Source organism: Rhinopithecus roxellana, chromosome 3 (assembly GCF_007565055.1).
Source record: "Rhinopithecus roxellana isolate Shanxi Qingling chromosome 3, ASM756505v1, whole genome shotgun sequence".
NCBI lineage: Eukaryota > Metazoa > Chordata > Mammalia > Primates > Cercopithecidae > Rhinopithecus > Rhinopithecus roxellana.
Genome location: NC_044551.1, coordinates 14,349,653 through 14,376,008, shown reverse-complemented (window position 1 = coordinate 14,376,008; position 26,356 = coordinate 14,349,653). Strand labels below are relative to the sequence as shown.

General features: G+C 49.8%; 1 protein-coding gene across 2 annotated transcripts in view; it reads left to right on the top strand.

Moving 5' to 3' along the window:
- The first annotated feature begins 9,249 nt into the window (after positions 1 to 9,249).
- LOC115896442 overlaps positions 9,250 to 26,356 on the top strand; it is an 18,306-nt gene continuing 1,199 nt past the window's right edge. Inside the window, exons 1-3 of one of the 2 annotated variants that reach the window (XM_030927100.1) lie at positions 9,250 to 9,355; positions 9,487 to 9,711; positions 25,453 to 25,551. In XM_030927100.1, coding sequence (XP_030782960.1) covers positions 9,648 to 9,711; positions 25,453 to 25,551 — 163 coding nt within the window. In that variant the 5' untranslated portion in view covers positions 9,250 to 9,355; positions 9,487 to 9,647. Of the gene's footprint in view, positions 9,356 to 9,486; positions 9,712 to 25,344; positions 25,552 to 26,356 lie in introns of both variants that reach the window. The other variant, XM_030927098.1, reaches the window with a different exon arrangement.

Below are 26,356 nucleotides of genomic sequence, written 5' to 3'. Positions count from 1 at the left end.
AAGAAATCTGCTGTCATCCAATATTTATTCTTCTACATCATGTGACTTATTTCTGTGATTGCTATTAAGATTTTCTCTTTAGTATTGTTTTTAAGCATTTGATTATGATGTTCCTTGGTATAGCTTTATTCTTGTTTATTGCACTTGGAGTTTGTTGAGGATCACAGATCTATGAGTTTATAGTTTTCATCAAATTTGGAAATATTTCAGCCATTGTTTTTTCAAATTTAAATCATATATCCTTCCATCCTTTAGAATTACACTTCACACATTAGTCCACTTCCAGTTTTTCCACCGTTCTTTTGTGCTGGATTCACTTTTACAGTCTTTTTTCTTTATGTGCTCATCTCCCAACCCTTCTCTCTGTAAAGCCCTCTTGTCTCCTATAGTCTTCTGTGACCATTGGCATCCTGAGCCCACCCAGACTCCCACATTTACCTCCTTAACTCAGGGAGTCTGCTGGATCCTCTCAGGTAACCATGCCTCACCCTGCAACTTTGACACTTGTAGAAAGTATGCTGAGGGTGAACACAGGCTCATCTTGTTCGTTTTCGATCTCTTAGGTATCTCTCTCCTTTGGTGCCTTCCGTACAGTGTTTTGAAAACCAGTGTTTCATATATTTTGTCTCATATTTTAGTTGTTTCAGTTGGGAGGGTAAATCTGATCTCCTTACTCCATTTTGCCTGGAAGCAAACATGTTGTACGGAATATTTTAATTGAAAATTATGTTTGAACAGATAACTTCTTCCCTTTTTATTCTTTTCTTTTTTTTTTTTTGAGATGGAGTTTTACTCTTTTCACCCAGGCTAGAGTGCAATGGTGCAATCTCAGCTCACTGCAACCTCAGCCTCCTGGGTTCAAGCAATTCTCCTGCCTCAGCCTCCTGAGTAGCTGGGATTACAGGTACCCACCACCAAGCCCAGCTAATTTTTGTTTTGTTAGTAGAGACTGGGTTTCACCATGTTGGTCAGGCTGGTTTTGAATTCCTGACCTCAGGTGATCCACCTGCCTTGGTTTCCCAAAGTTCTGGGATTACAGGCCTGACGCACTGTGCCTGGCCTATTTTATTCATTTCTTTTTTTTTTTTTTTTTTTTTCAGACAGAGTCTCGCTCTCTTGCCCAGGCTGGAGTATGGTGGTGCGATCTCGGCTCACTGCAAGCTCCGCCTCCCAGGTTCACGACATTCTCCTGCCTCAGCCTCTCGAGTAGCTGGGACTATAGGTGCCTGCCACCACTCCCAGCTAATTTTTGTTTGTATTTTTAGTGGAGATGGGGTTTCACCATGTTAGCCAGACTCCAGTGGAAGGATGTCCAGGGCTAATGGTTAAATGAAATCAGCCAATCTCAGAACATATTTTTGACATGATTCCATCTACATAAAAATGTTTCCGACTGTACATGCCGAGCAAATGCCTCAAAAGGTGCATATTAAAGTGTTAACAGAAGTGACCGCTGTTACAAGGAGGACAGGAATTTTTCTTGTTTCAGTTCTGAGCTTTTATTTTTTACGATAAACACGTTTTTAAATAGATGGGGACAAACTTCAAAAGTTAAAAGTTGAAGGGAAGGCAGATGGCAAGGTGCATGTCGTACTCACTCTTGAGAAACCCCCCGTGAGCTATTCTGGGGCGAGGACCCCTCTGTGGCCATGCTGGTGGCCAGGCCTGCCTCACTGGTCCTCGGGAGGGTTGCTGTGGTTCCGAGGTAACTGGCTGAGTTTCTGCAGCCCCAGGAAGGGAAAGATGGTTCACCTGAGGAAAAGTGGAAATTAGGGAAAGGGCCTGGTAAAGATGTTTCTGGAGATGTTTCGTTTTCTTCAAAGACTGCTCTGTGGAAACCGAACCTAGACAGCCTGGTGCTGTTTCATCAATCAATTTGCTTGAAAGGAATAAGTAGAATAAGCACTCGGTTCCCCCACCCAACATCCACGTTGAAACCTGACCACATGACATCACGGCGTTCTGGGCGCACATCCAGATCTAAACATCTGGGCCACTTCCTCTTTTCTGGGCCCATCAGACACCCGAGAGCTGCTGTCGGAAGTGCAGGGTGGGCAGAAGTGGGGCTGGGGGCTGCGGTCCGAAGTGCCCCCCGCACTGCTCAGGATAATGCAAGTGGGGCAGGAGGGTCTGCTGGGGACAGATTCCAGGAGCAGGTCCTTCGCTTTTCCAGGTGGTTTTAAAAATCAGCTGGCACAAAACATCTCTCTTTTCTAAGCAGGCATGCTGGAACAGTGAGCAAAAAAAAAAAAAAAAAAACAAAAAAAAAAAACAAAAAGAAACAGAGCTTCTCTCTGGCTCTAAAGACGAGTGGCTCTGACTCAAAGACAGTTGAAGAAGAGGAGAACATCCAGTTCTTTTGTTCCTGAACTTTTTTCTCCCGCCTTTTCTCGTGTGTGTGTGGGGTTCGCTCAGAGCACAGTGAGGGGAGGGGAGGGGTGCTGGGGCTTGATGCTGCCCACAAGGGCCCCAGACCAAAATGCATCATTTTTTCCTGCTCAGTTTTGAAGGAAAATTAAAGACAGAAAGGAAGGGGCTGTATTTCAGTCTCCCAGACGGCTCTTGCCAGCCTCCAGAGAAAAGGCAGCTTTCTTCCCTAGAAAATTGGCAGGACAAAAGAAGGAAGTTGACTTAGAAAGGCCAGTGACAGACCTCGTGCCCCTCCTCTGGGAGGCTGCAGGTCAAAGGCTCCCCCTGGCTTCAGGGGACACAGCTCAAGCCTGGACAGAGCTCACGGCCAGCCTGAAGGCCTCACTCACTCCCAGCATCCACAACTGGGGCAAGAGCGGCTGCTCCCAAGAAGGAAAAGACACACAGCCTAACTTTGCACCGTGAAGGGAGACTTCTCTTTAATGCCTAACTAGACACTTATCTTCCAACCTCCTCAAAATGCCTTCAACAGAGGTGCCTTGAAGACACGGAGCCCCAGCTACCCACGGGCTCCTACAGGATGCAGCTGCACCAGGCAGCCCATTCCAGGGGGCCCAGACCAAGGAGGGGCCGGATGCTTCCCCTGAGGATGAAAGGGGATGTCTGGTAGAGGGGGAGGGTGAGGTGGGACTCGGCTGGTGGCTGTTAAAGGAGCTAGTGCCTCGGTTCCTGCAGGAAAAGTGCTTTGAGCCCTTGCCTGGCCTGGTGAAGAAGGAAGGCGGTTGGCGGGCATTTTTGGAAGCTCACTGAGATGCCATTTAGCTTCAGCGAGCATTGGATGTGGACCTGAAAACCTGGGAAGATGGAGCGAGAAGAGGGGTGATCATTCCCCTCAGGAACCCACAGCAAGGTGGCCAGATCTGGACCTCAGCCCAGTGAGACGCACTCTGGACCTCCAGCCTCCAGACTATGAGAGAACACGCATGTGCTGTTCTGAGCCACCGAGTCTATGGCAACTTATCATAGCATCTGGCTGTGAGAAAGGCAGATGCTGCCAGGCTGCAGGGCCGAGCCTCCGCCCACATCTGGGGGGCCCACACGGGATAGAGAGCGAGCACTGCGCCTGCCTCAGGGCTGTGCTTCCACTGACTTTGTGACCAGGAACAAAGCCACTGAGGGGAAGACAGGGCGCACTTGGCATCTGCATCTCACCCTGCAGGAATTCCACACTCAGTCCAGACCTCCAGCTGAGGCCACGCTTCTCCTGACCTTTGCTGACCGCCCTCTTACAGAAGGAGAGGGCGTCTCGGGAAGACTCTCCGAGGCTTAGTCTGTCCTGGATGCGGCTGAGCTGTGAAGAGGAGAGTCCACCTGCCGAGTCTCTTCCTTCTGCCCGGTACCAGTGATGTCCCCAGGTTGAGCTCTGTGTGACTGGCCTCTGGGTGTCATTCGGCAGGTTTTATAAACAGCTGCGGGGCTCAGGTGGTTGCCTCCTATTCACACTGTTTGGCAAAGGAGGCGCGGGTGAGGTGAGGCTGAGCACTTCCGATTCCAGCTCCGCTTTTCAACGGGCAGTGACTCGGCACCGACTGTGATCCCAAAAAGCACAGGAGGGGCTTCTGGACCCGGGGCAGCCGCAAGAACCTTCTTCCCAAGCATGGTGGGAGCCCCGCACCAGCCCCTCACACCACACCAGCCTCCACAGGACCCCACCTCCCGCCATGGCCCACCCCCACGCTCCTGGCTGCTGGGGTAGCCCCGATACACCCCTGCCTCACATGGCCTTTCCCAGGGGCCCCCAGCCCCCACCCTCCTGCCACACAGGCCCCAGGGGATCCCCAGCCTAGTGGACAAGACCCCATGTCAAGGCTTTTCCCTGTTGGTTCTCCCCACCTCTCCCACCCATGCCACCGCCTCTCACCTGGTCACTTCATGTCCTTCCCACTGTTTGGGCTCCCAGCCCTGGTCCTCAGGGGACAAGTCCCTCCTCTGTGGTTCATTCCACCACAGGCTCCAGGACACCAGGAGCAGGGTGGCCACCAGAGAGCTTTGAAAGCAGCATGACCCAGAGGGAAAGTTGGGACGGCTCTGCACACACATACCTGTACACACATGGACATGCATGCACACACATTTGTGTGCACAATGAGGTCGCCCCATTGCTCCTTGCTGGCAGCCAGGAAGCAAAAGGCACCTTCAGGCCCTAAGAATGGAGAGGGCTTCCTGCACCCCCTCCCCAGGGACCCCCACCTCTGCAGTCTTCTCTGTGCTAGAGCCAAAGCACACAGCCTCGCCCCAAATTCCAAAAGCAAGAGCCAGCCCCCAGCGATTGTGGGAACAGGAATTCTCCTCCACAGCCCAGGCCAAGGGGGCTGGTGACAGAGCTGGTGCGGCTGCAGCCAGGACAGGTCCACGGCCCTCCCCCACGCTGCTCCAGGGCCTGCTCCCATAGGAGCTTCCTAGGAGGGGAACGGTTGCACTCAGCCCTCACAGCCAGATGCTGTGATAAGTTGCCATAGACTCGGTGGCTCAGAACAGCACATGCGTGTTCTCTCATAGTCTGGAGGCTGGAGGTCCAGAGTGCGTCTCACTGGGCTGAGGTCCAGATCTGGACAGGGCTGTCTCCTCTTGGAGTACCCAGGGCAGACTCCGTTCCTCACCTCTTCTAGCTCCCAGGGTGCCAGGCTTGTGGCCTGTCCTCTATCCTCACCACCAGCGGTGGCCCCGGGAGCCCTCCTCCCACTCTTCCTTCCCACTCTCTCCTACTTAGAAGGACCCGGTGGTCACCCTGGGCCGCCTGCAGCCCCTGCGATCCTGTCCTCACCTTCACTCGGGTGAGTGGCAGCCGTGGCGCTGTAGAACCTGACATAATTAGGATGTGGACGTCCCTCCCGATCACACCAGGCTGATCACTTAGTTTTTAGGTGGGAACAAAGGTGATGTTGGAGAATGTGCACAAGAGGGTTCTGGACTCAGGGGCAGGAGGGCTGCCCCCCAGCTGCTCAGAGGAGCCAGAGCTCCTGGGCCCTCCTCCCACCAAGTTTCACACCCACTCTCTCCACCCCTGCTTCCCTTACGCCCATCCCTGCAGCTCCCGGGACCTCAGTCTCCATCTTCACTTCCCCAGAAAGGGCCTGTGAGAGCCATGTGCTAGGACTGCGGGGTATCCAGAGCCACGTGCTAGGACTGCGGGGTATCCAGAGGGGGCTGGAGAGACACAAAGACAGAGGCAGAGACAGAGAGACACAGAGAGAGAGAGAGACAGAGACAGGAACAGAGAGACACAAAGAGACAAAAAGAAGCAGAGGCAGACAGAGAGACAGAGAAACAGAGACAGAGACAAAAAAAGAGAGACATGGCAACAGAGACAGAAAGACACAGAGAGACAGAGACAGACATACAGCAAGAGACAGAGGTGGAGTGGCCATGTCTCCTCACCCAATGGCTTTGCAGGAGCCTCCCACACAGGCTCATCCCCACTCCTGCCAACACTCTGTGTGGGGAGGGTCCCGGGGTGTCGGGGGCAGGGAGACCCTGGTGGAACAGTCTGTCGCTTGCTTTCGCGTGACCCGGGTCAGGTGTGAGAACTGGCTGTTGGCAATGCGGTCCTAGGAAAGTTTTCACACATTGTTTTTATTTCCCAGTCGCTTTTAACCCAGGGGAGCCGATCCCAGCCGGACTCTGCGGCCTGCCAGGGCTATCCCATGTGGGCTTCACATGTGAATTTCGTAGGGGGGAGGGGTGCGTCACAGACACACAGTCCATGGCATTTGTGTATCCGTCTCTTTACCCACTCCCAGGTCAAGACAGAGAGTGGTGCAGACATCCCTGGGGGCACCGTGGGCCCCCCACCTGGACACCCCCACGGTTACTTCCACTGCGGCCGCACTGCTTTCTGCTGTGCCTTGGCCTCAGGTAGACACAACTGCACCTGCCCCCTCCTCTTGGCTGTCCTGCTGTGGGGGCGGCCTGGCGTGATGGCTCGGGTTTCTCTCTCTGCTACTGGCTGCAAGGGCGGCTTCCCGCCTGGTGGTGTTGCAGGGGCAGCACGGAGGACACTCGTGCTTGGGGCTGTCAGTGGCCTATGGAGTCTCTCACATCGGGTGTCACTGGCGTGGGGTGGGTGCGTCTGGACGTTGGTGGAGGCCCTGCCCTCCCACAGCTTCACCTTCTCAGCATTCCCACTTAGGTCTGAGATCCATTTTAAACTTATTTTTGTCATGTGAAGTGTGGGCCAAAGTTCACTTTCTCTCTATCTCTCTCCTGATCCACTACCCTTAGCCAATCTTGGGAATACCATTTCCCTTGCCAATCTTTGTTCTAGAATTGGCATAAGATCCACGTCTGCTTTTGGCCAGTGAGACTCAGGGAGGGGACTTCTGTGGCTTCCAGGAAACTGCTTCAGGGACAGCAGGTGGGCAGTCCCCTTCTTCTGTCCTCCCTGGAGTGTGCGGTGAGGGAGTGTCCTGCTGCAGCCGCCACTGGCAGCCACTTTGCCCTCTCGAGGAAGTCAGCCTGAGGACAAAGCTAATCCCAGAGCTGAGCAGAGCTGGAGTATTGAAGAGACAGGCGGAGGACAGGAAGGGGCTCCACAGCTTGATGGGCGAAGGGGCAGAGCTGGAGCCTTGAGCACCCTGTGCCTGAAACCCACCCTGAGGTGGACTTGCTGTCATGGGAGGCGGTCCCTTGCTTTGCTGTCACTTACAGTCAACGCATCTTCTTCCACACAGGAGTCACTTAATGTGATGTGAAGTGTGTGTATTTAAAGGCAGGGCATGAACAGTGGGGAGACTGGGAATGGGCACACCCACAGCCACAGGAAATGGGAGAGGCATGTTTTCATGTCTCTCTCTTTGTCTGTCTCTGTCTCTCCTTGTCTCTCTGTATCTCTCTCTGAGACTGAGGTTAGGACACAGGAGGCCTCCCCCCGAGAGGTGGGGCAGTCTGTGACAAACCGGTGTGGGGCCAGTGGTGGGGGTAAGTTGATGACACCCCTGTGACGCCCAGCCTTGAACTCTTTATTGGGGCTGGACAGAAGTGGGGTGTGGGTGGGGTCGGGTCTGGGTGGACTGGCCTTGGAGGGACCTGGGTTTTGAGAGACATGGTTAGAAGTGGCTGCGTGGATGGAAAGGGGGTGGGAGCAAGGCTGTCACGAGAGGGTCACTGTGGGAGGTGGCTCGGGCACCACCTACATGCCTGGAGAAATACTGGGGGAAGGGGGTTCTGTGGCACCTTCCAGAGCTCACTCCTGGGAGGAAGGCCTGTGAGGTTGAGCAGGACTAAGCTCGGGGCAGGGAATGCAGGAGCCCCTGAAGAGCTTCCTGGTGTCACCGTGGCGTCCACAGCCCCTGCAGGCTGCATCCCCAGTGCTGTCCTGCAGGGTGGGTGGGGGGGTGGGGCGCAGATTAACCCATCACCCACTGTCTGCAGGGAAGCACAGAAGAGACCTCCTCAGGGCGGCTGGTTCTTCCACCTCCCTGGCATCCTGTTGTGGCCCAGAGAAAGGACCCCCACCTGCCACCCGCCGACCTGGGGCCGCAGACCTGGGGCCACAGACTCTGCAGAAAACCCTTTATGGCCACCGAGACTTCCATGGCCTGCTCTGAAAGAAGAATGCATTGTCCCTCGAGAAAGCATTTAATGAGACGCACCAGCCAAGACAGTATACGATAAATAGATAACGCACAATCGAACCTTTTCTTTTAGACATTTCCAGCTCTACTATTTTTAAAACCTGTGTCCTGGCACTGTCTTCCTTCCCCACTCCCTGTCTCCTTTGTAACTTCTCAGTTCTCACATAAGCTATTTATTAAATATCAATTTCAGGAATAAGAAATTATTTCCATCAAAATCAAGAGGAAAAGAAAACATGGCAAGTAAACTAGAACATTTTAAACTTACTCCTGTTTTTTCTCTCTTTTTTTTTTTTTGGTTTGTTTGTTTGTTTGTTTTTTGAGACAGTGTCTCGCTCTTGTTGCCCAGGCTGGAGTGCAGTGACACAATCTCAGCTCAATGCAACCTCGGCCTCCGGGCCCGCCTCTGGGGTTCAAGTGATTCTCCTGCCTCAGCCTCCTGAGTAGCTGGGACTACAGGCACCCACCACCATGCCCGGCTATTTTTTTGTATTTTTAGTAGAGATGGGTTTTCACCGTGTTAGCCAGGACAGTCTCCATCTCCTGACCTCGTATCCGCCCACCTTGGCCTCCCAAAATGGTGGGATTACAGGTGTGAGCCACCACGCCCGGCCCTTACTCCTATTTCAAAAGCCAGTGCAACACATTTTTGCAGGGCCAACAGGCAGTGCCCACAGAGACAAGCAAAGATTTGACGCCAGAGCCGTGGAATCAAGTGATTTATCAGCTAATGCCAAGCTTAGACCATCCTGTCACCCACCTGCCCTCCACCCGGGGGTCTCATGGACGAGCACAGGGTCTTGAGCGCCAAGCTTAGACCATCCTGTCACCCACCTGCCCTCCACCCGGGAGTCTCATGGACGAGGACAGGGTCTTGAGCAGAGGCTGCATTGCAACAGCCACCCAAGGAGGAAGGCAGCGGTTTGCTGTAGCTGAGCGGCTCTGAGGCATCTGTGCCCTCCAAGGAGGCAGAGCCGTGAGAAGGAAAGCAGGACCCACCATGGCTGTGGCTCACCTGGCAGCACAGGCCACCCACAAAGTGGACAGGAACGCTACTGGCATGTGAAGAGGCCAGTGCTGCATGGCTGCAAGGCTCCTGAACTGCTGGGGGGAAAGTAGGACTTGTCAAACACACTGTGGAAGGAAGACCCCACTCTAACAGCAACCAGCAGCATGCAGTACCCAGATTTATGAAATATTTAGTTAGTGTGAGTGTACCTGCCAGCCTCCTGTCACAGGTGAGGCTGAGCGTCTCCCACTCACCCATCACGGGAGGCTGAGCGTCACCCACTCACCCGTCACGGGAGGCTGAGTGCCACTCACCCATCACAGGAGGCTGAACAGAGGCTGAGGTGAGTCCTATCAGTTGTTCCTTCTGTGAATCGTCCACGTCTAACCTCTGCCCGAATGCTAGTTCTCATCTGCTGTGGTTTGAATGTTTGTCCCCTCTCAAACTCATGTTGAAATTTAATTACCATTGTAGCAGTATTAAGAGGTGGGACATTTAAGGAGTGATGAGGCCACAAGGACTCCACCCTCATAAATGGATGAGTGCTGTTATCCCAGGAGGGGGTTCCTGATAAAAGGATGAGTTTGGATGCCCACCCATGCCCGTGACTTCCGCCCTCTGCCTTCTGCCCTGGGATGGTGAAGCCAGAAGGACCTCACCAGATGCAGGTGCCTTGCTTGGACTCTCAGCTTCTGAAAGGTGAGGGATACATTTCTGTTCTTTATAAATTACCCAGACTGTGGAATTCTATTAAGCAGCATGAAGTGGACTGAGAGGCTGCCTTTTGCTCATGGTTCATGGACGCTGCTGTGTGTTGTAGAGATGAGTCCCTTGCAGGGTTTGGATCTGGAAACAGCTCCTCTGTCTGCTGCGTGGGCACGATGTGGTTAATGTCCTTTGCGGAATACACAAGCCCACTGGTGGTACCCAGTGGTTTTTCACCGCGTGGCGTGAGGTTTTCTGGTTGTGAAGCTATGTGACGTTTTCTCCTGTGAGCTTCAAGGCTTTAATCTCACGTTAGGTTTGAACCCAGCTTCCCCTCTTTTTTTGTTTTTGTTTTTTGTTTTTTGTTTTTTTTTTTCCTGAGACGAAGTTTCACTCTTGTTGCCCAGGCTGAAATGAAATGGCGTGATCTCGGCTCACCAAAACCTCCGCCTCCCAGGTTCAAGCAATTTTCCTGCCTCAGCCTCCTGAGTAGCTAGGATTACAGGCATGCACCACCATGCCCAGTTAATTTGGTATTTTTAGTAGAGATGGGGTTTCTTCATGTTTGTCAGGCTGGTCTTGAACTCCTGACCTCAGGTGATCCACCCACCCCGGCCTCCCAAAGTGCTGGGATTACAGGTGTGAGCCACTGCACCTGGTCCCAGTTTCCCCTCTTGAATCTGGCATGAGGCAGGGATCCACCTTCACGTTTCCCAGGCGGTGAGGTAGCTCTCATCTCTCATGCTGGCCCTGGCACCCTTTCTCCAGGGATGTGGCGTCCACATTCATCATAGGGTCATTCCCATAGGTGATGGTCCTGTCATATCGGGGTTCCCATAAATGGGGGCCCTTTTTGGCACTTTCTTTTATTCCATTAGTCTGTTTGCCTGTTCATGCATTTTATTGCTTTTCCCCCCAAAAGAATCAATGTAGGGATTGATTGATTGATTGATTGATTGATTGATTGATTGAGATGGAGTCTCACTCTGTCAGTCACCCAGGCTGGAGTACAGTGGCACGATCTCAGCTCACTGCAACCTCCGCCTCCCTGGTTCAAGCAATTCTCCTGCCTCAGCTTCCAAAGTAGCTGGGATTACAGGCATCTGCCACTATGCCTGGCTAATTTTTTGTATTACTTTTCTTTCTGAGATGAAGTCTCACTGGATTGCCTAGGCTGGAGTGCAGTGGCATGATCTCAGCTCACTGCAACTTCCGCCTCCCAGGTTCAAGCAATTTTCCTGCCTCAGCCTCCTGAGTAGCTGAGATTACAGGTGCCTACCACCATGCCTGGCTAATTTTTTGTATTTTAAAGTAGAGACAAGGTTTTGCCATGTTGGCCAGATTGGTCTTGAACTCCTGACCTCATGATCCACCCACCTTGGCCTCCCAAAGTGCTGGGATTACAGGCGTGAACCACCGCACCCAGCTGATTTGTTGTATTTTTAGTAGAGACCAGGTTTCACTGTGTTAGCCAGGATGGTCTTGATCTCCTGACCTCATGATCCACCCGCCTTGGCCTCCCAAAGTGCTGGGATTACACGTGTGAGCCGCGGCGCCCAGCCAGGAATTTATTTTTAAATTTAGTTTTATTTATTTAGTTTCCTAACTCTTTTATTGTTTCTAGGCAATTTTTTGAAGTATACTATGCGTAAGAAAATTATGGTGAATTGTTACGGCATCAAGACCACCAAGACCAGGACACAGAACAACCCCAGGCCCCAGAATCCTCTACCCAGTAAGGCTCCACAATCCCTCTTTTAACACACAGATTAGCTTCAGCTCTTCTTGAACTTCATATAAGTGTGAAATTCACCCATGCTGTTGAACACAGCACTGGTTCATTCATATACGTGGCCTTATAGTATTCCATCATGTGAACACAGTTGATTATCCATTCTGTTAATCACAGGAGTTTTTACCTGTTGTGATTCATTTATATAAGTGGCCTTATAGTATTCCATCATGTGAACACAGTTGATTATCTGTTCCACTAATCACAGTAGTTTTTACCTGTTGTGAGTAAGGGTGTCACAAACAGCCTCATGTGTACTTTGTGGTGAATGGAATTCTTTTATGGATGTGGAACATACATGAGTTGAAGGGCTGGGTTATAGCGTATGCACATGCTCAGCTTTATCAAACACTGCTTAATGGCTTTTCAGAGTGGCTGTGCCAACTGACACTCTCCAAGAGTCTACAGGAGTTCCAGTTGCCCCACACCCTTGCTGACACTTGCAATCGTCAGCTGTAAATTTTAGCCATTCTGTTGGGTGTATATTGGTATTTTATTGTGTTTTTGATACTCATTGCTCCCACAGTCATTGAAGTTGAGCACAGTTGTATATGCTTATTGGCAATTTGGATACTCTCTTGGCATTTTCAAAAATTGGATTTTTGTCTTTTATTGATTTGTAGAATTTCTTTATTCTGAATTTGAGTTCTTAGTTGTGCTTGTGTGAGTACACATAGTAAACACACACACAGGTTAAAATAATTAACTGGGAGATCATTAGCCTGAGGTGGCCACAGCGCCTTGGGTTTCAACTCAAGCAAACCAAAGTCCAACTCAGTGTTCACGGTCATAGTTCAGGTAATCAGAAACCACCAGCCGATCTCTAACACAGGGCTTTCCACTGGGATGATTTCTTCCCTGTCTGTGCAGAGGGAGAGGCGGAAGAGAGGAGGAGTCGTGGCTGTTTGGTAGTTCTACGTGGCGGGCAGCGATGGCGGGAAGTGGCGGGAGAACGGCCCGTATTCCAGGGAACCGAGCTTTTTTTGCTTCTTTTATTTCTAATTGGACGATCCTGAACGCCTCCCATACGCCTCCCCTCCCTCCTCCCTCCCTCCCTCCCTCTCCTTCTTTTTTCTTTCTTTCTTCTTCTTTCTCTTTCTTTCTTTCTTTCTTCTTCTTTCTTTTTCTTTCTTTCTTTTTTCTTTTTCTTTCTTTTTCTTTCTTTTCTTTCTTCTTTCTTTCTTTCTTTCTTTTTTTTTCTTTTTTTTCTTTCTTTCCCTTTCTCTCTCCCTCCCTCCCTCTCCTCTCCTTCCCCTTCCTCCCTTCTTCTTTCTTTCCAGTGGGGTCTTGCTCTGTCACCCAAGCTGGAATGCAGTGATACAATCATAGTTCATGGCAGCCTCAATCTCATGGGCACAAATGGTTCTCCCACCTCAGCCCCTCAAGTCATTGGGACAAGCTCAAGATTGTGCCTGTTGTCAAAAAGAGTTTTTCTGGAGTGTTTTTTAAAAAATACTATTGTAATGTTTAGCTCCTTAAAATTTCATTTCCTAATTTTTTCAAATTTCCTTATTTGTTCAAACATATAGAATAACAATTTTTATAGGTTGGCCTTGTGTTCAGTGAACTTGCTGAAATAATATATACACAAATAGTTTCCTTTAATAGATTCTTGTATATATTCTGTATATTGTCAATAAATTAATACTTTTATCTTTCTTTTCAAACCAAATTCCTTTTATCTCCTTATCTTGTTTTCTTATACCAGAAAGAGCCTCTAGTAGAGCATTTGCTTAAAGTGCTAAGAGTTGGTGCTCACGGTGTGGTCCTGGCTGTTGTGTGAGGCTCCCCCAGAGTCTCCACATTGGGTGCTGTGTGTGATGCCTTTCATCATGCTAAGGAATTCACCTGCATTTCTTTCCTTTTTTACAGTTATCATATTGAATGGGAGGTCAGTTTTCGAAAGAAATCTTTTCTGGCAGGGCGCGGTGGCTCACGCCTGTAATCCCAGCACTTTGGGAGGCCAAGACGGGCAGATCATGAGGTCAGGAGACCGAGATCATCCTGGCTAACATGGTGAAACCCCGTCTCTACTAAAAATACAAAAATTAGCCGGGCGCGGTGGCGGGCACCTGCAGTCCCAGCTACATGGGAGGCTGAGGCATGAGAATGGCGTGAACCCGGGAGGTGGAGCTTGCAGTGAGTGGAGATCGCACCACTGCACTCCAGCCTGGGCAACAGAGCAAGACTCCGTCTCAAAAAAAAAAAAAAAAAAAGAATTCTTTTCTGCATCTGTTGAGATAATTATGTGCTATTTTCTTATTTACATTTGATTATATATTATCTGTATTTATTACTTTAAATTTTACCATTCTTGTATATCTGGATTATGCCTTAATTAGCTGTGGTTTTTTTTTTATATGCTGACTGTGATTTGCTAATTATTAAATTTTTTTATTTCAATAGCTTTCGTACATTGTACCCAATATGCAGGGTTTTTTTAATCCGTTACCTGCTTCTGCCCTCCCCTTTCTGAGCCTCCAGTGTCTATTATGCTCCTCTGTAGGCCTTCCTGTATCCATAGCTTAGCTCCCACATATAAGTGAGAATATATGGTATTTGGTTTTCCATTCTTGAGTTACTTCACTTAGAATAATGACTTCCAGCACCATCCAAGTTGCTGTAAAAACATTGTTTCATCCTTTTTATGACTGCGTAGTATACCATAGTGTATATGCACCACATTTTCTTTATTCACTTATCAGTTGATGGGCACTTGGGGAAGTTCCATATCTTTGCAATTGTGAATTGTACTGTGATGAACATATATGTGCAGATGTCTTTTTAATATAATGACTTCTTTTCCTTTGGGTAGATGCCCAGTAGTGAGATTTCTGGATCAAATGGTAGATCTACTTTTAGTTCTTTGAGAAATACCCATATTGTCTTCCACAGAGGTTGTACTAATTTCTATTCTCACTAGTGGTGTATAAGTTACCCTTTTAGTAATGGCCATTCTGTCTGGGGTAAAGTGGCAGCTCATTATGATTTTAAATTGCATTTCCTACAATTAGTGGTGTTGGACATTTTTTCACATGTTCGTTGGTCATTTACATGTCTTCTTTTGAGAAGTGTGTCTATTCATGTCATTTGCCCACCCTTGGATGGGATTTTTTTTTGGCTGATTTGTTTGAGTTCCTTGCAGGTTCTGGATACAGTCTTTTGTCAAATGCATAGTTTGCAAATATTTTTTTCTTACTCTGTGGGTTGTCTGTTTACTCTGATGATTATTTATTTTGCTGTGCAGAGCCTTCTAGTTTATTTAGGTCCCATTTATTTCTTTTTGTTTTTGTTGCATTTGCTTTTGGGGTCTTAGTCATGAATTTTTTGCCTAAGCCAACGTCCAGAAGAGTTTTTCTTGGGTTATCTTTTGGAATTTTTATGGTTTCAGGTCTTAAATTTAAGTCTTTAATCCATTTTAAGATGATTTTTGTATATTCTGAGAGATAGGGACCCACTTTCATTTTTCTACCTTTGGCTTTCCAATTTTTTTCTGCAACATTTACTGAATAAGGTGTTCTTTCCCCATTTTTTTGTTTTTGTGTGCTTTGTTGAAGATGAATTGGTTATAAGTATTTGGCTTTATTTCTGGGTTCTCTATTATGTTCCATTGGTCTATGTATCTACTTTTACACCAATACCATGCTGTTTTGGTTACCATAGCCTTGTAAGATAATTTGAAGTCAGGTAATGTGATGCCTCCAGCTTTGTTCTTTTTGCTTAGGATTACTTTGGCTATTCAGGCATTTTTTTTATTCTATGAATTTTAGGATTGTTTTTCAATTATTTGAAAAACGATGTTGGCATTGTCATAGGAATTGCATTGAATCTATAGATTGCTTTGGATAGTGGGGTCACTTTCACAATATTGATTCTTCCAGTCCATGAGCATGGGATATATTTCCATTGGTTTGTGTCATCTATGATTTCTTTCAGCAGTTTTTGCTAGGTCTCCTTGTAGAGATATTTCACCCCTTGGTCAAGTTATTTCTAGGAATTTTATTTTATTTTTTGCAGCTATTGTAAAAGGGCTCGAGTTCTTGATTTGATTCTCAGCTTGGTCATTGTTGGTGTATAGCAGTGCTACTGATTTGTGTACATTGATTTTGTAACCTGAGACTTCACTGAATTCATTTATCAGTGATTCACTCATTTTTAGACAATATTTGGTCCATGCACATATCAGAGATTGTTGCAATGTTTCTTTTTTGCAGTGATCTCATCAGATTTTAATAACAAAGTCAAGCTAGTCTTTTAAATAAAGTTGCAAAGCAGTATTCATTTTTTCTCTTCTCTGGAAGAATTTGTGTAAGATTGGTGTTTTTCTCTCCCACAAATGTTTGGAAGAATGGTTTGCTGGTGGAGCCAACTGGACCTGAAGTTTTCTTTGTGGGAACATTTTAAATAAGATTGTTCAGACTCATACATTTTTTTTTTGCATCAGTTTTGGCAAGTTGTGTTTTTCAGAGTTTGTTCAAGTTTTCTAAATTTTCACATTTATTGGCATAAATTGTTCAGCATATTCTTTTATTATTAACTTAGTATCGGTAGGATCTTTTGTGACGTCTCCATTTTCATTTCTGATATTGTTAATGTTGGGAGAAAAGCTGAGTGTTGGGAGAAGCTGAGGCAGGGCTTGCATGTCTGACATAATGTAAAAGAGTCTTGGAACATGTCTGGGGTCCAGGGTCTAAAACTCCTAGTGGCCTTTGGAACAGCAAGCTCTATGCTAACGGGTGGAAGGCTACCCTGATGCAGCATAATCTAAGCCCAGGGCATAAAACCCCTCATGGCTTGGATAGAATCCAGGGCTTGTGGCTCTGGAATGTGTCTAGACTTGCTGGCTCCTTGCTCCTTGCTCTCCCACGATCAATTGTATCTTGAGTTAAAAGAACCTGCTCTCCATTATCTCAAGTAGCAGAGCAAATGCTAAACCATCACAGCTGTAAATCATGTGCCTAATTGCAACACTCCCTTTCAACCCCACATTCTCGCCACCTGTTTCTTTGTTTGATCACCAATAAATAGTCTGGACTTCCGGAGCTCAAGGCCTTCCCAGCCTCCATACTCGCATTGGCCCCCTGGACCCATTTTCTCTCTCAAACTGTCTTTTCTCATTCCTTTGACTCCGCCGGACTTCATCGCCCCCTTCACTTGGTGTTGGGTCTGGTCACCCCAACAGTTAATTTGTGCTTTCTTATTTTTTTTAATCAAACTTTTTAGGAGTTTATAATTTTATATTTATTATTTTATTTCTAGCAAACCACTTTTGACTGTTGATATTTTTTCTCATGTATGTCTCCTGTTTCCTTAATTACCAACGTTATCTTGTTTTCTTCTGTCTAACATATTGAGTTTGATAGTTCAATTTTGTGTTCTTTTTCCAACTTCTTGGGAAAAAACACTTAATTCTTTGATTTTGAGCATCTTTTCTATTATACACATTAAAGGCATGTGTCTTCTTCTCAACACTGCTTTAATTACATCACATAAGTTCTTTACTTCATATCGTTATCTTCATTCAGTTTAAGATATTTCCTAATTTTCATTGTGGTTTCTTTTTGACTAACAGATTATTTAGAAGTTTGTCACTTTATTTCCAAACATTTGGGATTTTTCTTTTCTTTTTCTTTTTCTTTTTCTTTTTTTTTTTTTTTTTTTTGCGGGTAGGGGGACAGAGTCTTGCTCTGTCACCCAGGCTGGACTGCAGTGGTGCGATCCCGGCTCACTGCAAGCTCCACCTCCTGGGTTCACGCCATTCTTCTGCCTCAGCCTTCCGAGTAGCTGGGACTACGGGTGCCCACCACCACACCCGGCTAATTTTTTTTTTTTTTGTATTTTTTAGTAGAGATGGGGTTCACTGTGTTAGCCAGGATGGTGTTGATCTCCTGACCTTGTGATCTGCCCACCTCTCCCTCCCAAAGTGCTGGGATTACAGGTGTGAGCTACCACACCTGGCCAACATTTGGGATTTTTCTATGTATCTTTTTGTTCACAATTCCTAGTTAAATTTCACTGTGGTCAGAAACTATGTTCTGTATGTTTCAACACCACCAATTTTTTGGGAAATCTTTAATGATCCAACGGGCCATTAGTTTTGGTAACGCTCGTTGTCTACTTGGAGAAATTCATAGGCTGAAGTCAGTCCTCACACACAGGGCTCTGTCCATTTTGACCAAGTCAAATTTGTTGATCATTTTCCCCAAACATTGTGCTGGTTTTCTGTTTGCATGGGACACCTTTCCCATCCTTCTGCCTTTAGGCACTGGCACTACTGAGTATCATCTGAAGGAACATATTTGTTTGGTTTTATTTTTATAATCCAACATGACCAATCTTTGTCTTTTAGTTGGAGTATTCATGTAATTTATATGACTACATTAATTAACAATACTTCTGTGCTTAGATTTACCACATTACGGTTTTCTTCATTGTGACCTCATCAGCTGTTTTTCATCTTTTCCTCTTAGTTTTTGATGAAGCAATACTTTATTTTTCTCCACTAAACTTTTAGTCATGTGCATTTTAAATCATTCTCCTAATGACTCCTCACCAGCATCTCTGATGTATCAGAGTTAGTGCACTTGCTCCTGGATGCAAGCACTTTATAATTATTTAACCTCATTTGCCTATCCTGGCTTTTGCATCATTTTTTGTATCCTAATTTTATACACATTTAATTCTACAATATATCATTATTTTTATTGTTTTCAGTGGGTTTGCCTACACATTTACCTTTTCTATTGTTTTTCAAATTTTCTTCTATTTTCTTGTTTTAAAAAACAAGATATTTTTGGATAATTTGCCTTTGGCCTGAAAAAGTTCCTTTACATTTATTTTAGTGAAGATTACTGATGACAAATTCTCTCAAATTTTTCATCTGAATACATCTTCAGTTCATGTTTATTTTCATAAAAATATTTTAACTGGATATAGGATTCTAGGTGAGCTGTTATTTTTAACCCCAGAATTTAAAAATACATCATTCAGTTGTCTTTCAGCTTCCATTATTTTCTGTTGAGAAGGAAACCATCAGCCTATTTACTGTCACAATTTTTCTCTTCCTTTTTATTTTTGGCTGTAAGATGCCCAGGCATGGTTTTCTTTGCATTCATTTTGCTTCATGTTTGCAGAGCTTCATAGATATGTGGTTTGATGTCTTTCATTGGTTTTGGGAATGTCTTAACCAGTGTTTCTTCAAATATTCTTCTCCCTCATTCTCTCTCTTCTTCTTCTGGGACTCCAGTCCATGCATGTCATGCATTTGCATCATGTCTTATATGATGTCATGCCCTTTTTTCTACTTTTTTTCCTTTTAGTTTTCATTGCGTTCTTCTTTATATGTTCTACCTACCTAGCTTCTGGTTCATTCATCTTTATTCTGATGTTCAATCAGTTACTAACCCCATCTTTTAAGTATTTTCAGTTAATAGAGTTCTAGTTCTAGTATTTCCATTTGTTTTTCAAAAAACAAAAGACTTCAGTTATCCTGTAGAATTGTTCATATTGTCATGTGCTTTTAACTACAGTTAATTTAAAATCATATTTGGTAAGTCCAACATCTGCCCTATTCAGTTCTGTTTATATTTCCTTTTTATCTTTTGGTGGTTGGCCCTGTGGTCTTTAGCATAGCCGGAAGTTTGTATTTTGGATGCTATGCACAAAAATAGAAGTTTTGGAGGATGTATCTTCCTCCAGAGGTGATTAAACCTACTTGTAGAGGAAGGTGAGCTCTTGGGTCAAGGGAACTAAACACCCAAACCATTTAAATGTCACAAAAGAAAAAGCCATGAACTGGAAGGTGTATAACATCTGAAGCAGGTGTGTTAGAATAGACACATGACTTAAAATGAGTAGGATGCTCATATTTAACATAATAAAAAAAACGTTAGTGGTGTGAAAAAGAAAAATGTCCTGAAAAAAGAACAAAGTGGAAATAGTGGCTGTAAAAAAATACAGTAGTTGAAAGAAAGAAGTATTCTGAGGGTATAATAAAAATAGTCTCATAAGGCTTCAGAAGATTTGCCAGCAAAACCCACAATGAAAACATTTCTGGAGAAAACCTCAAAATGAAAAGAAAAACAAATCCAGGAAAAGCTGCAAGAGGTATGAAAAGAGAGAAAGAAAGATGAAAACTAAACTCTTGTAAAGTTTGTTGCCACCATTAAAAAAGGCCAGGACCAAAGAAATGTGCATACACAAACACACAGACACACACCACACACACACACATCGCACACACACACCACACACACCAAAACCTAAAAACCACACATTGCCCCTGTGATGCAGATGGGCTGCTGGGCCCTGGGATCTGGTCAGAGGCAAGGAGGCTGCTGAACCCCTGGGATCTGGTAGGTGGGTGGGGCGGGGCAAGACTGCTGGACCCCCTCTGTCCTCACTTGGGCTGCCATTCCCCTCCTCCCAGCACGTTCCACCTCCCATGTGGAATGGGGTCTGAGCCTCTGCTGTGGATGAGCGGCATGGGTCAGTGGGGAGGGGTCCTTCTGCTTGCAGCCATGCCCCCCGCCCTCACCCTGGACCTCTTCACCAGCCAGCTCCCCTCCCAGAGGCCCCAGACTGCAATTCCAAGCCTCCCCTGTCTCTGCCCTGGCCCCCATGAGCATGTCCCCTCGAGTTCATAGCCAGTGCCTCATGTCCCTGTCAGGGCTCTGTCCCCCAAACCTGCGGCCAACTCTCTGGGCTAAGAGGAAAACCCTGGACCCCACCTTCCCCTCCCACTCCACCCCAGCCATCCAGGTCCCCTGCTGCCCCCAGACCTTCCTTCGGCGTGCCAGGGGCTCCGAACAGACAGAGGCACAGAGGGAAAGCACGGGCCAAAACAGCAAGACCCAGCCCTGAACAGCCCACGGGGCACACCCCTCCTTGCGGGCAGGGGTCCCACAGTGCCCCGACCTTGGCCTCGGCCTACTTATGGGCTGGTGCCCATTCAACTCGAGCTGCGGGTCCTGCCTCTGGGCCTCTGCCTGCCAGCCCCTCCCTGGAGCCTCCCCAGTGGCCTGGGCCGTCCCTGGGCTGCTCCAGGGCTGCTGAGTGGCTGCAGCCTCTCATCCTGGCCAGCACAACACTTGCAGGGCAGGCACCCAGTATGAGGGGCCTTTCCCCTCCCGGGTTCCAGCTCCCTTTGCCCTCCCTCTGCCTCTGCGACCACCTCCCCGCACATCCCCGCATCAGAGTCCCCATCCTGGTCTGCTAGGGGGCATTCCTGGCCCCTCCCCATGACACAGCCCCAGCCCAGGTCCCGCCTCCACACCCGGGCATCCTTGCCAGGTTACTGCCTCTCCCCGTGGCACAGGCCGAGGGAGGCCTGAACCTCACTCGCAGCTGGACCTGGAGCTGCGGAAAGGCCTTGGCACAGGAGTGCTGGGAAGCTGTGGACAAAGGAACGGAGACCAATGCAATGATGGGGGTGGGTGGACCGAGGCAGGCCGGGGCTCCAGATGGGTGGACCGAGGCAGGCCGGGGCTCCGGATGGGTGGACCGAGGCAGGCCGGGGCTCCGGATGGGTGGACCGAGGCAGGCCGGGGCTCCGGATGGGTGGACCGAGGCAGGCCGGGGCTCCGGATGGGTGGACCGAGGCAGGCCGGGGCTCCGGATGGGTGGACCGAGGCAGGCCGGGGCTCCGGATGGGTGGACCGAGGCAGGCCGGGGCTCCGGATGGACGAGCAGGCCGGGCTCGGATGGGTGGACCGAGGCAGGCCGGGGCTCCGGATGGGTGGACCGAGGCAGGCCGGGGCTCCGGATGGGTGGACCGAGGCAGGCCGGGGCTCCGGATGGGTGGACCGAGGCAGGCCGGGGCTCCGGATGGGTGGACCGAGGCAGGCCGGGGCTCCGGATGGGTGGGGCTGATGCAGGCAGGGATCTTGGGGTCTCTGCTTGGAGTGGACTGAGGCAGGCCGGGGGCTCCAGATGGGTGGACTGAGGCAGGCCGGGGCTCCAGATGGGTGGGGCTGATGCAGGCAGGGATCTTGGGGTCTCTGCTTGGAGTGGACTGAGGCAGGCCGGGGCTCCAGATGGGTGGGGCTGATGCAGGCAGGGATCTTGGGGTCTCTGCTTGGAGTGGACTGAGGCAGGCCGGGGGCTCCAGATGGGTGGACTGAGGCAGGCCGGGGGCTCCAGATGGGTGGACTGAGGCAGGCCGGGGGCTCCAGATGGGTGGGGCTGATGCAGGCAGGGGTCTTGGGGTCTCTGCTTGGAGTGGACTGAGGCAGGCCGGGGCTCCAGATGGGTGGGGCTGATGCAGGCAGGGGTCTTGGGGTCTCTGCTTGGAGTGGACTGAGGCAGGCCGGGGGCTCCAGATGGGTGGACTGAGGCAGGCCGGGGGCTCCAGATGGGTGGACTGAGGCAGGCCGGGGGCTCCAGATGGGTGGACTGAGGCAGGCCGGGGGCTCCAGATGGGTGGGGCTGATGCAGGCAGGGGTCTTGGGGTCTTGCTTGGAGTGGACTGAGGCAGGCCGGGGGCTCCAGATGGGTGGACTGAGGCAGGCCGGGGCTCCAGATGGGTGGGGCTGATGCAGGCAGGGATCTTGGGGTCTCTGCTTGGAGTGGACTGAGGCAGGCCGGGGGCTCCAGATGGGTGGACTGAGGCAGGCCGGGGCTCCAGATGGGTAGGGCTGATGCAGACAGGGATCTTGGGGTCTCTGCTTGGAGTGGACTGAGGCAGGCCGGGGCTCCAGATGGGTGGACTGAGGCGGGCCGGGGCTCCAGATGGGTGGGGCTGATGCAGGCAGGGATCTTGGGGTCTCTGCTTGGAGTGGACTGAGGCAGGCCGGGGGCTCCAGATGGGTGGGGCTGATGCAGGCAGGGATCTTGGGGTCTCTGCTTGGAGTGGACTGAGGCAGGCCGGGGGCTCCAGATGGGTGGGGCTGATGCAGGCAGGGATCTTGGGGTCTCTGCTTGGAGTGGACTGAGGCAGGCCAGGGGCTCCAGATGGGTGGGGCTGATGCAGGCCGGGGGCTCCAGATGGGTGGGGCTGATGCAGGCAGGGGGCTCCAGATGGGTGGGGCTGATGCAGGCCGGGGGCTCCAGATGGGTGGGGCTGATGCAGGCAGGGGTCTTGGGGTCTCTGCTTGGAGTGGACTGAGGCAGGCCGGGGTCTCCAGATGGGTGGGGCTGATGCAGGCAGGGATCTTGGGGTCTCTGCTTGGAGTGGACTGAGGCAGGCCGGGGGCTCCAGATGGGTGGGGCTGATGCAGGCAGGGATCTTGGGGTCTCTGCTTGGAGTGGACTGAGGCAGGCCGGGGGCTCCAGATGGGTGGGGCTGAGGCAGGCAGGGATCTTGGGGTCTCTGCTTGGAGTGGACTGAGGCAGGCCGGGGGCTCCAGATGGGTGGGGCTGATGCAGGCAGGGATCTTGGGGTCTCTGCTTGGAGTGGGCTGAGGCAGGCAGGGGGTCTCTGGATGGGAGGAGCTGATGCAGGCAGAGGTCTCGGAGTCTCCACTCCAGGTGGGCTGAGGCAAGCAGGGGTCTTGGGGTCTCTGCTTGGAGTGGGCTGAGGCAGGCAGGGGTCTCGAGGTCTCTGCTCCAGGTGGGCTGACGCAGCCAGGGGTTTTGGGGTCTCTGCCCAGGGTGGGCTGAGGCAGGCAGGGGGTCTCCGGATGGGTGGACTGAGGCAGGCTGGGGTCTCAAGGTCTCTGCTCCAGGTGGGCTGAGGCAGCCAGGGGGTGTCCGGATGGGTGGACTGAGGCAGGCTGGGGTCTTGAGGTCTCTGCTCCAGGTGGGCTGAGGCAGTCTGGGGTCTCTGTTGGGGGGAATGCACTCTGGGGGTGGTAAGGTGGTAGTTTTATTGTTGCCCTTGCCCGTAAGGTTTCTCTGACCCCAGCCAAAAGACTGTGCTGTGCGGGGCCCCTGGCTGGCCCTTGGGGAAGGAGCACCGATAATGAGGGAGATCAAGAGGGCCCCAGATCCCGGCTTGGCCCTGGCGTCTGTTCCAGCTGCCTTCTTCCCACTCTGCTCCCTCATATGGAAATAATACTGGACCTCATAAAAGATCCAGGTTCTTGTTTCAAATTATGAAACAAACATTCTCCTTGGATAATACCATGTCAAGCCACCAGTGAGGTTTTGAATTCCAACTTCAAGGGGAAGTTAAAATTAGTTCTAAACCATTGCATGTAAGTTTGTAATAAATTGGGGGCTGTATTCTGCTGCCAATTAAAAGTAACTGTTGGATCCATTTCTTGGAATTTTTTGAATTTATGCTTATTTTATGCCCTTCACAAAGTCTTAAAGTTGTGAACAAAACTATAAACTTCAAAAATAATTAATGCAATTTGATGACAATAAATAAACTTCAAAGTCTCGCCAAAACCAGCAGAACCTCATCAAAGCAAAAGAAACAAGCTGGTTTCCAGCTCAGAGGTGAAGCGCTGCAGATGGCCGGCATTTCATCTCGAGGGGAGGGTTGGGAAAGGCTGTGGAATGAGGGGTGTGGCTGGCGCTTTGTTCTCTCCCCACAGTAACAAAACTCTGTCATATGGAGACGCTTTGTGTCCAGATGGAGTACTTAATGTTTTTAATTTTCTAAAAAGAGAAATGCCTCTTGGAGTAAGCAGACCTCAAACAATAATTTAGGAGTCCACATGGAGACACCTCCCAAAATGTAGCAACCTGGTGTTAGGTTTTTGTTTTAGTTCTGCTACTTTTAAAAGCAATCAACTTCTGAACTTTTAGACGTTTTCTGATAACTGCAGCTCCAGGCTTTGCCGTGACAAATGTGCCTAAACAGAAATGGAAACCAGAACACTAAAAATATATTAAAAAGATGAGTTTGATTTTATGAGATATTGGTTAAAAAGCATAGAGATGGATTGTAAACGTTTAGAATCTGGAACATTATGAGACCACGTCCTGTGTTTTATGGCTGGCTACTATTCTAGAAAACACGCAGAAATCATGGTCGTGATTTAGCACACACATAAATTGGGCAGTGGGCCGTTGCTTTAGTGGCCTCTGGCACCCCAAATTGCCCAGCATCAAAGGCCCCTGAGACGCCTCCCAGCCTCTTTCTCTGGCCACGGAGGGGACTGCCCAAGGCCCCCCCAATGTCCTCCTTTCTCCGGCAGGAAGAACAATGCCCCCTTTCTCTCGGTGCCCGCCAGGAAGTGTCTCCATGACATCCACACACAAAGTCAATTCCGCAAAAACCAAATCACCCGTCCACATGTTGTGTCTGTGTGGGGCTGAGCAGTTGTGGAGTCCCACCGCCAGGGACGCGAAGCTTTGATTATCACTGTCCTCCCAGACCAAGTGTCTCAACAGCACTCCTTGGATGTAACTTGGACTGGTTTTTCTTCTCCTGAGTTCAGAAGGCGAATACTGAGCCCTGGGGCCCTCACGGGATTGACTTCCCTCCTGAGGAAATGGGAACTTGAGAAGTCTCAGGACGCCCAGGCCTAGTCCACACTCACACCACAATCCCTCGCCCTCACACCACAACCCCTCGTCCAGGCCTAGTCCACACTCACACCACAATCCCTCGCCCAGGTCAGTTGGGAGGACCTGTGTGGTGAGCGAGGAGGCCCCACGGTGGCCAGGCGCTCTTGGCTGAGGCCCCAAATCTCTCCTCTTTATGGCATCTGCTCTTACCAGTGACCATTCACTCCACCAACATTTATTGAGCGCCCACTGTGTACCAGGCACTGGGGTGGAAGTGAAGTCATCAGGAAGACAGTTCCTGCTGTAAACGATCAGGGAGCTCAGAAGGAGAAAAGCAAAGAAAGGAGGGAGAGAAGGGTCGGTCCCCGCCCGCCTCTGCCCGCCTGTGCAGCAGCCCTGCACTGCACCCAGCATCTCCTGAACTGCTTCTGCTGCAGGAGGACCAGCACCATCCAGGGTCCCAGCCACAGCTGCCGCCCTTGACAGCCCCTGTCCCACACTGCAGTGGGAAACAGTGGAGCACACGGGTCTCTCTGTCCTCCCAGCCTGGCCTGGCAGCGGCCCTGAGCCCACGTGGATGGAGCCAGCCCCCTTCTGCTCCTGGGACTTGTCCCCTGGTGTCCTCGCTGGAAGTGGTGCTGATGGTAAGGGTTCTCCTTATCTCCTGGGCTCCGTGTTCCCTTCTGGAGCGAGCCCCTCCCAGGCTGGCTTAGGTCTGGAGGTGCCAGGAGCCTGCTCACCCCTTCCTGGAAGCAAACTGAAGTGGTTTCGCTTTGAATCCTCCCTGCAATGTGGGGGCACCTGCTGGCTGCGCACCCCAATCCCCCGTCATTACGACGTCAGGCCAGAGGAGTGTTGGGCTCTGCCAGGGTGGGGCGAGCTGGGCGCCCCCAGCCCCCAGTCAACCCAGAAGGGCTGCTCCTACCTCGGGCACATCCTGACAGCCGGTCATGGGCACAGCTTCCCAGTCAGCAGCCCTCAACAGGTTCCTTGTCAGGAAGATCACACAACCCATCACACAATTGTGTGGCTTCAGACTTACCATCATGGAGACAGAACTCAAACCTTCCCGGCTTCTCATCCGGCTCGCTTTTGACAAAGTGGGAAGGGGAGGTGGAGTTCCTGCGTGTGCATGTGTTGCGTGTGCGTTTGCATGTGTGTGTGTGTGTGCATGTGCCTGTGTGTGGGTGCATGTGTGTGCATGTGCGTGTGTGTGTGCGTGTGTGCATGTGTGTGTCCATGTGTGCATGTGCATGTGTGTGTGTGCATGTATGTCCATGTGTGCATGTGTGTGCATATGTATATGAGTGCATGTGTGTGCATGTGTGTGTCTCCATGGGTGCGTGTGTGTGCATGTGTGTGCGTGTGTCTGTGTGTGCGTGTGTGTGCATGGGCATAGGAATGCAGTTCTTCTGATGCTATCCATTTGCTGTTATTTCACAGCCAGCC